This window comes from Sciurus vulgaris (assembly GCF_902686455.1).
Source record: "Sciurus vulgaris genome assembly, chromosome: 10".
In the NCBI taxonomy this organism is placed as follows: Eukaryota; Metazoa; Chordata; class Mammalia; order Rodentia; family Sciuridae; genus Sciurus; species Sciurus vulgaris.
The window spans coordinates 81,527,199-81,543,387 of record NC_136470.1 but is presented as its reverse complement, the minus strand read 5'-3'; the positions used below and the strand labels follow the sequence as shown (position 1 = coordinate 81,543,387).

Here is a 16,189-nt window from a genome sequence, read left to right as displayed (position 1 = left end):
CACCTTAATTAATGTCACAAAGAATTACTTTGGAAATGCAGGAGAATTTCAGTGCTGCTTTGGAAGCAATACACCATAGGAACATACCCAATATTCCATAAATATTTATTTCAAAAAGTTAAGAGACACTGTAAACAAGAAAGATTTCTATCTTCATTTAGAAAGAGCAGAAATAATATTTGTGTGTAAAAGAGGGAGATAAATATAGATGAACAATGTGTGGGAAAGAGGAAGCAGAGTTTTATTAAAGATTAAATTCAGCAACCAGTAAAAATTTGTTTTGAACGAGTTGCAGTGGTTTGCAGGAAGAAGGTGTCACAGGCCAGCAGAGATTCAGAACTCAAAAGAGGAAGAAAGCTGCAGATAATATTTTCTCTGTCATTAAAGCAATCAGCATTGTTCAAGGTCCTGTTTTGCTCTTTCTGTTTTTCTTTTTTAGAATAGTTGGTTCCAAAAGAGAATTTGGAGACAAACTGTTAAGTTCTCTTCCCAGATAATTAAAATAAAAATATCAAAATAAATTTGCCATTACTGTCTTCCCAATTGGGGCTTTACAACATCAGGACTCCTGATTTGTTCTGCTCTTTGGTGCCTTATTCATAGTTGTTGAAGGGATTATTGTTTTCCCTCCAGACCCAATTTTCATTGTCTTTAATTCCTCATTCAGTTACACCTCAAGGCATTTCTAAAATACATAAGACAGTAAGACAAAGACCATTTTTTTCCCAGGGAAAAATGAAAAAAGGCAACTTGCATTTGATCTAACAAGATTTTCCTGAGAAATGGAACTCTCTCTCAATGTCTAATTTTTGTCTTATATCTGGGAAATGAATGGAATTTATAACTGACTTCATCTTCAGAGGTGAATGAAGATGGAGAGAGAAATTATTACCTCAAAATGACTTAGTAAATCATTGCCAAAAGTTTGATTGGAAAAATCAGAATTTCTTTATTCTTGGTTATTTGATGTCTGTGAGGTTACTCTTTCTCAGTGATCAATTTAGGAAAATAATCGGCATTACCTCTACTGAACTTCAGGTAGTAATTTAATCTAGAACTTAAAACACATCCATCTTAATAATCATTAGAAATCGGAAACCATAACATGTTTAATATATTTAATTCCATGGTATCATAGAGAGATCTTATGAAGTTTAGTCCAATACACTGATCACAATTATTTGAATAAATTTAAATTGCCTAAAATAAAATAAGCCTAGAAACACCAAATTCAGTTCAGAACACAGTGTCAAATTTGGTTGCCATGAGAACCTCTCAGGCAATTTTTTAAACCTGTAGACTTCTAGGTCATATCCAAACTCGATAAAGTAGATCACAAAAGTTTAATCCTTCTGTAGAGATGACTCTCAATTGAAAGATACTGATCTTACTTTGGAAATATCGTTTTTTTCTCCAGGACTCAGTCCTGCAAGCTTAAATCCTTAAAAAGTGTGCATTCTCTTTGGGGAGAAGGAACTTGATTTTGAACACTCAACCACCTTCAGGAGCTGAGTAATGAGCTTCTGGAAGGAAGAGGAAGGAGGAAAGGAGGAGACTGTACCATGTTTTCATTAAAAGAGTATTTGGCTGCTGTATCTAATGATAGAGAGGAGGTCATCAGCAAGACAATTTAAATCCGGGGGAGTTATTTCTCTCTGGTGTGAACAATGCTCTGAAAGGGCAGAACTGAGAATCATGAAGTCTGAACTGTTGTCTTGAACTCCTAGGGAGGGAATCTGCCTAAGTAGAGGTTGATGTGCAGTGTACATAGTAATGGGCTTAAATATCAAGCCTATCCATCGTTTGAACAGATTCCCCTGCAGCCCCTCATTAACACCTCCTGTGTTCTAAACACCAGATGAGGACTGAAAGAGTGAAATGGACTGGTGAATAATTATCATGTTATCTCTGGAACTTAAAGAGCCTCAAACTGGCCAAGTTTAATTTTGCGATTTTGACATTCAAAATGAAACACCAGTAAAACTGGGATAAAATCAGAGATGTTTTGGGGAAAAGACACCAGTGAAACAACAAAAACAAAATAACGACTTTGACTTTTCCTCTACTGAGGGATGGTTTTCCTTGAGAAAGGAGTTCATTCACTGTGGAGTATTGGACTCTACGAGGGAGTTGACAGTATTAGTAGTGGGTTTAGGGGTTTACACCGATTCCTTTAAAAATTGAAAATAAAATAATCAACAACCTTTTTGTTTAGATAGTAAAATGAATAAACTTTCATGGAGCTATTATTTTATATTTCATTTATAAAAGCATCTTAAAGTTATGTTTTGTAATTGGCTTGTGGAAAGAAAATTATCTAAAACCTTCTTTAAAGACATGAGTCACAGGTAGAATGCCTTCCATCCTAAGCCCTTATCCTGAAATAAATTAATGAATAAATAAAGCATAAATCACTCTTTCTGGGAATATCTCAGCAAGTTGTACTTTTTTGTTCAATAATTTAATAAAGGAAATGTTTTGACTATTTTTATGTTTAACACTGAAGACTACCATACAATGTCACTGAATTTTAGAAATAGTTTGGTCTAAATCCCTATTACAGAGTACAAAGAAAGACTGATAGAAATCGTCAGGAATAAAAGCAAAGTCTTCTTAGTTCTTTCTTGCCCAGATGGAGCATGGCTTTCCGTGAATTGTCCTATCTCATCATCCACCAATATGCATTTTCCTCATCACTTTGAGTATACCTGACTCAATTCTGAGTGGATTAGAGTAGCTTACTATTCCATCCATATCACGATATAGCATTTCTGCTTTGCTTTCTGACTTTCCTGAGTATGTGCATATTCATAGGCTTATTTCAGATGCAAGGAGAGTTTAATGTGGGCGTTAGGTGCATATGCACAGGCATTGGGCTTTCAGGATTGCAATCTCAATTTTGTATTTTTCTAGCCCTGTGATCTTGGACAAGTTACTTAATTACTTTAAATATTAGTCTCCTCACCTGTAAAATAAGGATAATGACAGGGCTGTTGTCATGTTTTACAGAGAGAGTGTATGCATTCAGGCTAGAAAAATGTTAGACTGATAAATTGTATATGGAAAAGGGTTTACATTACAAGGAGTAGTAATAATAGCAGTGGTGAGAATAGTTTTAGTATCTCTGCAGGGAGGAAGATGTTCCCATGCACAGCAGAATATTGCCTAACAGAAACTCAAACATATTTCATAGTATTGGAAATTCAATGATATCAAAAATAACTGCATAATCATTGAGTCATTGTTCATATTTTTTGTATCATGATGATGACATCAAAGTACATATAAGGTATAAAAGAACTAACCAAAGTTTTGCGTATCAAGTACATTATAAGAGCTTGAGGCCTCCATTAATCTCTGGGGACCCTTATTTGTAAGGGAAAGGTATATTCCAGACTAAAAAGAAGAGAAGCAATTAGTAGGTACTTATTCTAGAGATTTCCTAGGTCCCATGACACTGAATTTAGGTTATAGCCACAACCTTTCTCAGACTGCAGCTCTTCTCCCCAGTCCTCATGGAGATATAGCACTTCATTCTTAGATCAGAATGCCTTGGCTTAAATTCTGGCTCTGTCTAGCTGTATGATTTAGGAAAAATTGCTTAATGTCTGAACTTTATTTTCAAATTTGTATGTGAACACTACTCAAACTTGCTTTGTAGAAATGTAATGAAAATTGAGACAATATTTGAAGCATGTTTAGAGAAGTACTTCCAAAAAGTAAGCATTTGTGTAACTGGTAACTAATATTGCTCAAAAAAAGCAAATCTTGTTCTCCAAGACAAAAGGCAGAGATATTTATAGAGAATTAAAAGATCTTTGGTCTAAAACCAATTAAGCTTTTTTATCTTTAAAAGCAATTTTTCTCATCACATTCTTTATAATTCACACCTAAAGTTTTCATTGCCACAAATGAAAACAAACAAACAAAAAAAACCAAAGAAACTTGGAAGTAAATCCAGGTATTAGTGAATCTGATTTAGAATGAACTTAATTTTTTTCCAGAACAAAAAGAAAATCATTATAAAGTATTGGTAAATAATAAAAATTTAAAATTTAAAATAAAACAACGAACTAAGAGACGTCAATAAGCACATCAGGAAATCAGAGATATTCAAAAGAAGATGCAAAACTGAAGCAGAAGTTGTTAGTTATCCCATTCCACCACTGTTCAGAAATAACTGAATGTCTATTGAGTATGTAGCCATCCAGAATTAAGGTTACATGCCTAGCTTCCCTGTACTTAGGTTGTGGACAGTGGTGTGTATCATATGGCAGATACTGGAAACCAGTTTTTTAAAAGGAAACTGGCACAGGCTTTTGATTCTATCTTCTTTCATTCCTCCTCTGCCCTCTGATTATGATAAAGATGCTGATTGGGGACAAGGGCACACCCAGGACCAGTGTGCCTGGTTGTGGCAAAAGTTTAGTGCACAGTTCTATACAACACACTAGGGAGAAAGGCACTAAAAGCTGGATGCTGCCAAGCTTCCTAACAATTGGGAAGCCTCATACCATCCCTGGACAGCTGGTCTCTAGATTTGGCATGTAAGAGAAATTGTATGATTAAGCTGCTGCTGATGTGAGCTTTGTGTTGTGCAAAGCACCTAATTCTCATGGCTAGGAACATTGAGTTGTCTCTTTCCACATTTGTATTGAAATGCAGTGATAAACAGAATTAAAGCAGTTCTGGAACTAGAAACATAATCCTCATAAACAATTTTTTTTTTTTTTTGCATAAACATGGTCACCCAGGACCAAAGTGCCGATGGTGGTTCTAATCACAAGGATTGGTTATAGGTTCTTCCTTTTGCTGGGGTTGGTATAAAATGCATTGTCCACATAAGGAATAAATAAAACATGGATATTTTTGTCAAATTTCCCTGAATTTTCCAAAAATTGTTAATGATCCTGTACTACTTTTGAAAGAACAAAAATATCAGCTTAAATGCCCAAATAAAAATGATTCAAGAGTTGAAAGCATAATTTGTCAAAAACAATTCTAAAGAACAGTACATGTTCCCATGGGAACATAATCAACTTCTTAAGTATCCTCTGCCTAACCTTCCAAAGCAGGCCCTTCCCTGCCTCATCTCACACTGCTCCTAGAGGGTTTCTCCAGGGCTACTCCCCTCCCCTCTTCTGGAATTCTGTGAACCTGACCTAGTGCTATTGAATATCATCTTCTCATTAATATCTTCCTTTTAGTTGAAACCACAGTTCTTCTCTTAATCTCAATATCAATTCCTATAGCATGAAATAAATATTTTCCACTATACCACAGTAACCATATTTCATATCTCCGTGGATATTATAACATTCTCTAGAGCATGTAGCTCTACTTTGTCTTTATACTTATGTACTCAGTCACTGTTCAGACACATGTTCACTCATTCAGTTGTCAACTGATGACCGAATATCTCTCTGTGACATGCCAGATATTGTACGAGACACAGGGGGTATAAAAAAAATCAAACAAGGTGTACGAGACACAGGGGGTATAAAAAAAAAATCAAACAAGTTTTGTTCATTCCAAGAATGAGTTAACCATGAACAAGAGGCAACAGAGAGGCAATAAGTAAATTTGATACAACAGGACCATTTCTATGGGAGAGAAATATCTATAATGATAAGAAGACAGAAGGCTTAATTCTTCTTGAGGAAAGCTAGGGAGACGGCCACAGAGGTTGAGATTCTTGAATTAATTTTTACGAGGATTGGTTGGCATTTTTCTGGCAGATGAGTGAATGGATGCTGGGGCAGGGCATGGGCAGTATGAAGCCCATTAATAGTGATGATCTATTGCAAGAATAGAGAAAGTTTAGTTTCATGGGCCTAAAGACACAAGATGCAAGGAGAGATTTGAGACGACCTAGGAACTTTGAATGTCACATTCCACCCACTACTTTGAACACAATATTGACTTAACAGATATTTGTTGCCTGTTGCAGTCATGTGTACTACATATTCAGCAGCAAGCCTTGTGGATTCTGGTCTACTCACTGAGCCTTATGAGATATTTTAGGGAACAGCAAATCAAACTAAGAGTTGCAACACAACTAATTAAGGAACTTTTAAAGGAACATCGTAGTTGGTGAAAATGGGTTTACTACCCTGCTCAATTTGAAAGGTGGACATTATATCAAATGATCAAGGGAAGAGAGGTGATGGGCCCAACTGGGAAGGATACAATTTAATGTTGATCACAACAAATATTGTGCTGCTTTCTTTCCTTAAAAATACAAAGAAGATTACACTATGTTGTTAGATTTGTTTACAGAAATGTGGAAATTAATATATAAATGTATTTCTAAAAACCTTTTGCAGCCTTTAAAGCACTGTAATAATGTTGATTTTTCAAGGATATATTCTGAAAAATTAAAATATTGAGTTCAGTAAGGAAGGAAATTATATTCTAAATGGTAACTAAGATCGTTTTTCTACTTTTAGGAATTTCCTAACTTCCAATTCAAGCACATATTTTTTCTAAGTACCAAAGGAGTGTGGTAGATTTCTTTTTTCTTCTTCCTGGTTTTTTTTTTTTTTTTTTTTTTTTTTGGTACTAAGGATTAAACAAATAGTGTCCACTAAGCAATATCCTCAGACCTTTTTTTTAAAAATTTTTTTTTGAGACAGGGTCTCAAATAGTTGCTTAGAGTCTCACTAAATTGCTGAGGCTGGCCTTGAACTTTTGATGCTCCTGCCTCAGCCTCCTGGGTCACTGGGAACATAGGTGTGCACCACCATGCTCAGACTAATAGGATTCTTTGATTCTTTTTCTTTTTTTTCCCCTCTCTTATTGATGGGAGAAGGTATCGATGTGTACTCTGAAACTTTGTTCTCATCTGTTGTATTATAGGCAGACCCTACAGAATAAGTGAACAGGAGAGGAATTGTTAACACACATATCAGGGTCCAAAAAAGAAAATAAGCTAGTTTCGTACCTTCAATAGGTTTTGGTACAAAATGTGATGAGGGCTTGGTTTTCTTCACTCTGTTTCCCTTCATAATTTGACCTTCTTTATTGAGTCCCAGAAACCATGCTCGGCCCGATTCTTGCTGGCGGTACAGTGTGGAAGAATAAATCACATAGTAGTTTTCAAACACAGATTCCTTAAATTTGCATTCTGGGGTGAAAACATCCTGCAGGAAAAAAAGGAAATGTAAAAAAAGAGTTGAAAAATGAATCAGCAAATGCCAAATAAACTCCTATCAGCTGGAATACAGGTCCTCTGTAAAGAACAAGAGAGAGGGGACCACACATAATTTCAATAGCATTTGTATAAATCTTTGTTGTACAAAATCACAAAACAAGATTTTCTTTCTCACCAATTTTTACTCTGGAGAAAACAACTACTGAGGTGTGAGTTCTACATGGGGCCAAAATCACTGAAGGCTGTGTGGCCAAGTCCAAACCCTGATGATAATGTTTTTGAAATTGAAGTGCTTAACCATTCCTAATTTTAGTGACCCTTAACATGTATACAAAGTGTTAGACTTTATCCCTGGAAATCAAAATCAAATGCAAGCACAGCAACCACAGGCACATGAGATGTTTTCAAAGAGACCACCATGCATGTGCAAGAATCTGTTACACAGCCAAAGCTTGTTCCATGAACTCAGTAGGATGCTACCGCCATTTTTAATACAAATAACCTCCCCATAGTCTCTTTGAAATATTGTCTTACTTAGTAATCAAAATCTCAGATATAATCTCAGGAATAAGCAATAGAAAAAAGAATTACTCTGTAATCGTATATTTAACCCTATGAGGAATTTCCACAGCTGCATCATTTTACATTTTCACCAGCAAGGTGTGAGCCTTGCAGTTTCTCTACATTCTAACCAGCATGTTTGAGTGTCATTTTTGTAAATATGTGGTTAATGCATGATCTAATAATCTTCCTTTTAGATATATGCCTAAGAGAAATAAAAAGTGTCCACACAAAAATTATAGATATATAATCATAGAATCATTGCTCATTCTGTGCAAATACATACAGAAAATGTGGTCTGTTCACATAATCTAATAATATCCATCTACAAGAAGGAATGAATTATTGATTCATGACAATATGGAGAAATCTAGGAACATATGCTAAGTGGAAGAAGACAGACACAGGGCCACATGTTGTTTGATTATATTTAATATGCAATGTCCCAAATACAAAATACAGAGGTGGAAAGGAATGGATGTCAAGGGCTAGTGCTGGCTGTGCTGCAGATAAATGGGTACTGACCACTTTTCTGGAGAGATGGAGATATTCTGGGATTAGACAGTGGTGACGTTTGCAAAACTTTGTGAATATACTAAAAAACCACTGAAATGTATACTTTTAAATGTGAATTTTAATGATATATTAATCATATCTCAATAAAAAAAAGAATGAAAGAATGTGACTAGAGGTGAGGGAAGAGAATGACAGCACTGTGTATTCTTATCCAGCAACATAGGACTTAACAATGAACTTGCGTGTTGGAAAATAGGCTTTTCTATGACCTTGGCTCTGCATTGCTAGAACAGAGTTTAATCACTCCAAATATAGGGATCAGAGTGGTAGAGATTCAATTTATAACATGTATTACACTGTTTTGCATTACTATAATGAGATACCCAAGGTATGCTAACTTTAAAAGAAACGAAGTTCATTTAGCTCAAACTTTTGGAGACCTGAAGTTTGAAAAGTTCAACACTGGATCTAGTGACAGCACCATGGCAGATATGGAGAGTGAGAACATCAGTGTGAGAAAGAGCTCACCTCTCAAAACTGGTAGCCAGGGACAGACTGGGGTCCCAGCCACTTCCGAGGGCATGCTTCCAGTTGACCTAAGGAGTTCCACTACACTGCATCTCTTAAAGTTCCCACCACTTCCCAATATTGTCACCCTGGGGACCATATCTTCAACATATGAACTTCTGGTGGATACAGATAGAACACAGAGTATAGTATAGGGTAACTTTGAGTTTCAATTTTTCTTCTAAGATTAGGGTAAAAGATATAAAAAAAAAGTACTTAAAATTTGGTGCAGATTTTACTAGTTTTCTTTTAAAACCAAATTCATCAAAATAATTCCAAAGCTTTTATTTCTAGATCTAGCCTAATACTAACAAACACAGCACTACTATCCTTAGATGCTAAGAGACCTTGGGACATTTAAAGAATAAGTTCTGTGTATCAGATTTCAAACCTCATAATAGGAGTTGGGGAAAATATATGAGGCAAGGAATTTTGTATAAATGCATATATCGTCATATATGTTGAGAGCAATACAGCCTATTTATAATACACATCACAGAAATATGTAAATTTAGAGACAGATGTAAAGCTGCTTAGAGATGATTCGATGTGCTGCTTTTATTTAACAAGGTAACAGAAGCCTTTGATAATGAAATAATTGTTCCAAATATCACACTGCGTTAGAGGTAGATCCAGACACTGCCAGAATAATGGGCTCCTGGCTGCTGGCTCAGTAAACTCCCCCAAGTGCCACACATTGTTCTGCATGCAAAGCCAAGCCTGCTCTTGATGCCGAACTGTTGATCAGGGCAAGCCTTATTCATTATCTTAGGGAACTGTGTCAGCCGTGCACAATTACTCTGTTGTCGTTCACACATGAAAAAATAACACTTTCATTTAATAAATAATGAACTCCTGGGTTTCTGTTCAGCTCCGTAATTGTTTAACGCTCCCTGAAAACAGCAAAAGTCCAGGATATTGTACAAGGACTAAGTCCTGGGGTCTGAGCCAGGAATAGCATTACATAAGGAAATGGGAAATTCTATACAAAATATTCAGATCCTAATTGGAAATGAAAATCCAAGTGGAGTATCCCATTTAACATCATCCCAAAGGAGCAATGTGAAGAATCAGGATTCAGGAATAAGGCAAATATTAACACATGGCCAGGGCCAGACATGCAGGACATGGCAGGAGGTTAGTGTAGGCACTTCTGTGGGCCCAGGTAGCTTCTCTGGAAACTGGAAGGGAAACCTCAAGGCTACTGAGCCAGCTTTGACAGTGACTCCCAGTGCAACCTTTACCATATGCTTGCGATTTTAATTTCAGTATGAAGCTGGACATCCAAGAATTTACACTGTATTTGCTATTATTACTTTTTGTATAAGGAGGTCTGAGCCCTAGACTTGGAGCAAGAAACTCAGTCAAGGTTTTGCTTCTGACTCCACACACACACAGCTGTTGTGGGATTTAGATAAGTGACTGAAACTTTAAATTTCACAATTTTCAACTGTAAAATGAGTTATTTTAAGGAAAACGAGTTGATAGATACAGAAGCACACCGTAAATTTTTAGGTTTTACAAAATTCCTAAATAATTATTACTGTTCAGTTTTCTTCATAGAGTAAGAAACGCAATCATGTAAAAAGACAGCTATTTCTGTGCCTTTTTTACACATGCTACTATCTGCTCCAGCAGCCAGAAACCTCCCCCTTAACTGTCGCTAGAACAAGTACACATGCAAGGACATTTTTTAATGAAGTTATCTAAAGCTTTCAGCAAAGATGTGGGTCATCACATACATTCTGAAGGTGTTGTGTGGTGATGATGTGAGTGTTTACAATGGTAACAAGTCCAAAGCATAGGGAGACGGGCAGGAGTGGAGCCACAGGTGGTCAAATTTTAGGCCACTTGGTTCAGTACATATGATAAAAAAAAAGTAAAGAGAACAGTACACTAAGAGAGAATTTTTTTTTTTCTTTTTTGAAAAATCATCTTGCAACTCGTGAATTTTGTCTATCTCTATCATGCTGGGCTCCCAGTTCAACATAAACACCATAGCAAGGTTCACAGAAATACTTGTTGATGAAACAGAATCACCATCTATGTGTACATCTTTTATGTATATACATGGCAAAAGCTAGGTTTATTTTTCCCAATAGTTAATTTTCGATCTTCCCATTGTTCAATTTAAGCAACCTTAACTTCATGGAAATATGAATGTTTCAAAGGTGTTCTGAAATTATTTTTGAATACTTAACGCTTTTAGCAGCATTTTCACAACTGGGATTTTGTTGCAGTATTTTACAAACCATTATGTGACCAGTTCACATTCTAAACCCCTACCCACCCTGCCTTGCCCTCAGAACTTAAGAACTTCTGCCTATTTCAATTCAGATGACAAAGGATCACTGGAACACTATACCCCAAGTGATCACTCTAGACACCTTCCATCCTCTCCCAATCCATCTTATTCCAGATCACTGTAAGTCTCCTTGACCCTCAATGTTTTAGCTCCACACTCCACTTTGACCCTCTCCCATGCTGTATCTTTTCCTGATTCTCCTCTCTACACATGGACAACAGAGATCCTACATAGTTTCTGGCTTCTCAAAGTCTGCAGTAGCCCAGGATAAGTCCCTTCCTTCTAGGACAGAAAGATTGTGTGAGTATTGTCCTTCCACACACATTTAAATGGAGTGCTCATTAAGTTATAAACATCGTGAAGGACCAAGAGACAGAAATTTAGAGATATTAATGAATATGGATTAAATACTGGGCTTTTTCGAATTGACTATAGCACCATTATTTACATCACATGCCAACTCCCTGCTGAGGCCCCACTTCCTAACCAACCCCAAATTGAACTGCATTCTCAACGTTCTCCCTATACCTCTACCAAATAGGAATGAGACTAATGGCCTTCCCAGGCACTTCAGGTTTAGTGAGCCCTCCCTCCCCAGCTTCTCAAAGTATTTGATATTTCTGTCTTGTATCAGATGTTTTTTTTTTTTTTTTGCTCCCACTATAGACACTGTGAACTTTGGTTCACAAGAAAATATTCTTTAATCACACTTTTTATGAAGCCTGACACCTTCAACACTCATTTTATTCTTGTTGAAATAAACAATGAGAATGTTAGAAGTCACAGAAACAGCAAAGATTATGTGATAAAACAGAAGTGATTGACAGCATTGACTCAGTTTCTTTGGCTGTATAATCTTGAACACATCATTTAATAATGACAAAAATCTTTGGTTTCTTATCTAGAAAGTAGGGAAAGTAATTCTAATATTTAAAATGTGGTAAAGATTAAGTAAAATGATATGTATTACTTCTGAAAATCTTTGTCTTCTTTCAAAATCAAGTTTTCCCTCCATAATTCACTGCAAGCTTTTCAATACCAATAACCATGATCCCTTCACTAGTTCTAAATAGGTTAAGTTTTTTTAAGATGAAAATATAATACTTATAAATCACGTCATTTATTCAAGAAAGATATATTTTCCATCTTCTCACCAACTTATACATACATTCTACTTATCCTTCTGTATTCTAGGGTCTTATTCAAGGTCCAAGAGTAATTGTTTTATTTACCAACTAATCATTTTCATATTTGTATAGTAATATTTATATCAAGACATAAAATGAACAGAATATTAAAAAAAAGGAACTGCCCACAACACACGGAGAAAACAGTAGATATTTTCTTGAAAAACTATATATATATATATATATATATATATATAAAGTATGTTTACTACAGACTCAGGAGGTTATAAAGATCAAATTACATAACACCTGTGAAAGCTCTTTGATAGTTACAAAAAATACGCAGCCTTTGGAGATTATTTATTTTACATGGAATACTTAAACATTATAACTTTAACAGACGCCCTTTGCTTGAAACAAATCTTTGAAAGGTAAAGAATGCTGTGTGATTAAGTCACAACTCCTTTTGCTTCCCTAATTTTACTTGCAAAATGTACACCTTCCAAACTCAGGAAGAGGTAAAAGATTTGAATAGCCCTGGAGAGTGAATGTAGTTAAATAGTAGTCACAGCTTAGCTACATCCTGGTCTTTGCAGATCCCCATTTCCTCCTCCCTGCTCTGGCTGTGATGATCCTTGGGATGAATATGCAATGAAAGAATGAGCACACCAACAAAGCCCTGGTCCCTTTGTAGTAGCTCAAACTTTAACAAACACCTCTCATTTTAAACCCTTCAGAATCGATATCCTTTGTTCTTGAAAACCTCTGCAATCTCTATTTCATCCAGTCACTGCCAAAGTGTGACTACCTCAGAGGAACCCCTGTCCACCTTTCATAAGCAAACATTTTTTCCATAAATTTCTACCTTCTATCTTGTTTTTATTTTTCTTCATAACTCAACATTGCCTGACATTATAGTACACAGGAACATGTTTAAGCTTCATAAAGGCAGGATCCATGATTTTAATATTTCCCTCTTATTCTCAGCACATCTTGGAATGAAAATAACAACAACAACAACCACTGACTCCAACAAAATAATTTGGTGGAAAAAAAAAAAAAACAACATCTTGAGGCCTGGAAGTCTGGAATCATACTCTGTGTCTCTTAAGTTGTCTTCAAGTTTGGAGGGCCACTTTTCTTCTTAGGTTTTCAATTTCCCCAAAATGTGAAAGATAACCATTTGTTGAACTAAGTAATCTCCAATATACCTTTTGTCTTAAATCTCCTATAGCTGTCATTCATATTAAATATTTCAGTTTCTTGAGAGTAAAGATTCCATATTAAATATTATTTCAAAAATTATACCTACCACAGAAATGTAAGCAATAGATTCTTTAAAAAGCAAACAGAGAAAAATGAAATTGGAGAAAACAGACCTTGCTGTCATATGAGTAATTATGGCTAATGATTCTCTGGTGGCATGTAAAAATTACTGATTTTCAGACATATACCAGGTAAAAAGGGTTCTCTAGTTTTGATTTATTTTCCTTTCTTATTGAACTCACAAATATGAACTTTTCTGTTGTTTTTTGTTTTGTTACTGTTTCTGTTTGTTGAGCTCTGATCTTGCTATTTATCGGGCCGGCATTGAATCAGGCATGGGAGGACCCAATTTCTGGGTATGGAGATGGCCCCCAGGTTACAGAAGGAGTCTGGGTTTTATAGTTTCATTGGAGACTGTGGATGTGCAGTTTTGACAGTCAGGGGCTAGTTATGCAGGTTAAAACTTTAACATAGGAGGTAGTGGTAGAAAGGTTGAAACACATTATTATCTGGGGAGCTAGTAGTCCAGATCCTGAGGGGTGAGTACACAAATCTTGCCCACTGTTTCACTTTCTCTGGGATTCACTGCTTCCCAGAGTTTCCATATTTGCTGTGCCTCCATTTAGGACTAATTTGCCATGGGGGAAGGTCAAAGTTCAGGGCCCAGCATTCAGTATTTGCCTCCTTCCTTCAAGAAGCATTGGGGTTGGGAAGAGGTAAACGTTTGCTTCTGGTGGAGATGCTGGGGATGAACCTGGGAAGAGATGAAATTTGCTTTCTTCAGGGCCCATTGTTGTTGGGAAAGGGTGCACTAGGAGAGGTTTCATGTTTGGCCAATTTCCCTTCCCTCATCCAGAGTCACACTGTAGCTCCATTTTTCTTGGGAAGTTGTCTTGTAGGTATATAATTTTCCATAACCCTTCAGGCTTAAGTGATTCTCCCTACCCAGCATCCCAATAGCTGGGACTACAGGTATGTTTATCACCATGCCCAGCTATTCACTGTTTTTAGTGTATAACCATCTTCCCTGTTTGCTGTGCAACCTCATTTACCGATTGGGTTGTATTAAGGAAGAAAAAAAAAATTGATGATTCTTGCAAAACCACTTGTGTTCAGCAATTCCAAAGTAGATAATTCCTTGGGTTAAAACCTTTGACTGTTTAGCTGTGAAGTTTCTGGTTTTCTAACTTCATTAATGGCCTTTAGATGCACAGAACTTGAAAATCCCAGGTATATTAGCAGCAGCTTTGTTAACTGTGTTGTCAGACATGACGATATTAAATCAAGTGAGAGAACTATTGTTTTCCCTCCTGACAAGAGGCAAAGAAAATGCTAAATTGCATTATCTCAAATGAATAGTTTAAAAAAAAAAACTGTGGTTGCTTTGGCTAGAACAAGTCTAATTTTGTAACTTAAAAAAAAAAAAGAAAAAGAAAAAAAAAAAAACCTCTGCAGATATGGAAACCTTTGTCTATACACTTTAGAGATAATTTTTACTGGAAAATTACTGAGAGCTAATTCCTCTAAAAATAAAGGTTCTTTGTTAACACATTCTTTGCAGTATCTGACAAGACAGCAAGGTAAATTTATATCATCAAAAAACAATGCAACCTGTGGTTACTGGAAATTAATTTTGGAGGCTTTTTGACCTTGGAAAAGTTAGTCACCTTCTATAAAACTCAGTTGAATCCTCTGTAGGCTAAAGTTACTCATGCCTTCACTATAAGGTTGTGATCATTACATGAGACAAGAATGGTATATTAGGTATATTACTTACTTACTCTTGGTTAAAAGTTTTAGGCAATAACTGATATAACAAATGAGAATGGGTTAGCATGAGCAGCAGGCTGAGAAAGGTCACTTTACTTGTGGAGTCCAAAGGTGTCCTAAGCAAGTCTTAACTGTTGACAGGCTAATCAAGGTTACCTTGCTCCCATCTCAATTTGGCCATTTATTTATAGACCACACAGAGAAATCTGATCATCCCTCTTTTTCTGAAATATGTTGCTGCCATCAGAGATGAATGATGTGACTGTCAGGTTCTTATCATCTCCTAAAGAGACATTACATACTGCATGGATATTTGATTTAGTCTCTAGCAAGAAGCCTGCAAGCGTGCAAGTGAGGTGGGGTGGGAAGTGGGAGAAGCTGGGTAGAGGGAAATGTCCTTAGCACTCACTGTTATCATCAAAATTATTTCCATGGAGCTGCGGTTTGTAGCCTAGTGGTGGAGTGCTTGCCTAGCATGAGTGAGGCACTGGGTTCAAAACACATAAATAAAATAAAGTCATTGTGTCTATCTACAACTAAAAAGATTTAATTTTTTTTTTTTTTCCCAGAAGTTTTCACATTTTAGAGGCAATGCATCCACAGTAGAGATTGGAGAAACAGTGCAATTCTCCATGGAAACCACCATTATTTCTTGTGAAAGAAGCATGCGCACAATATGTAACTAATGTGTCACTAATTAAATATGAATATCAAGGCAAGTTCGTTGAATGTTCCCAACCTATTCATGAAAGAGGATGAGTACTTTGGGGCCTCAGCCTTGTTTTCCTTTCCTAGGAAAAGGATGAAATAAGAATATTGTCTAATTCCCATATTTCAGTTTAAACATTGCTCTGTACTTCAGAAAGTCATTTTGCTACTCTAAAGAATCCCAGAAATTGCCAAACAAGACCCCCCCCCCAAAAA

The 16,189-nt window shown here is 36.2% G+C and overlaps 1 protein-coding gene across 3 annotated transcripts in view; it reads right to left on the bottom strand.

Moving 5' to 3' along the window:
* FGF12 (fibroblast growth factor 12) overlaps window positions 1-16,189 on the bottom strand; it is a 526,942-nt gene that overhangs the window by 14,871 nt on the left and 495,882 nt on the right. For all 3 annotated transcript variants that reach the window (XM_079155939.1, XM_079155940.1, XM_079155938.1), the window contains one exon: window positions 6,944-7,142. In XM_079155939.1, coding sequence (XP_079012065.1) covers window positions 6,944-7,142 — 199 coding nt within the window. The remainder of the gene's footprint in view (window positions 1-6,943; window positions 7,143-16,189) is intronic.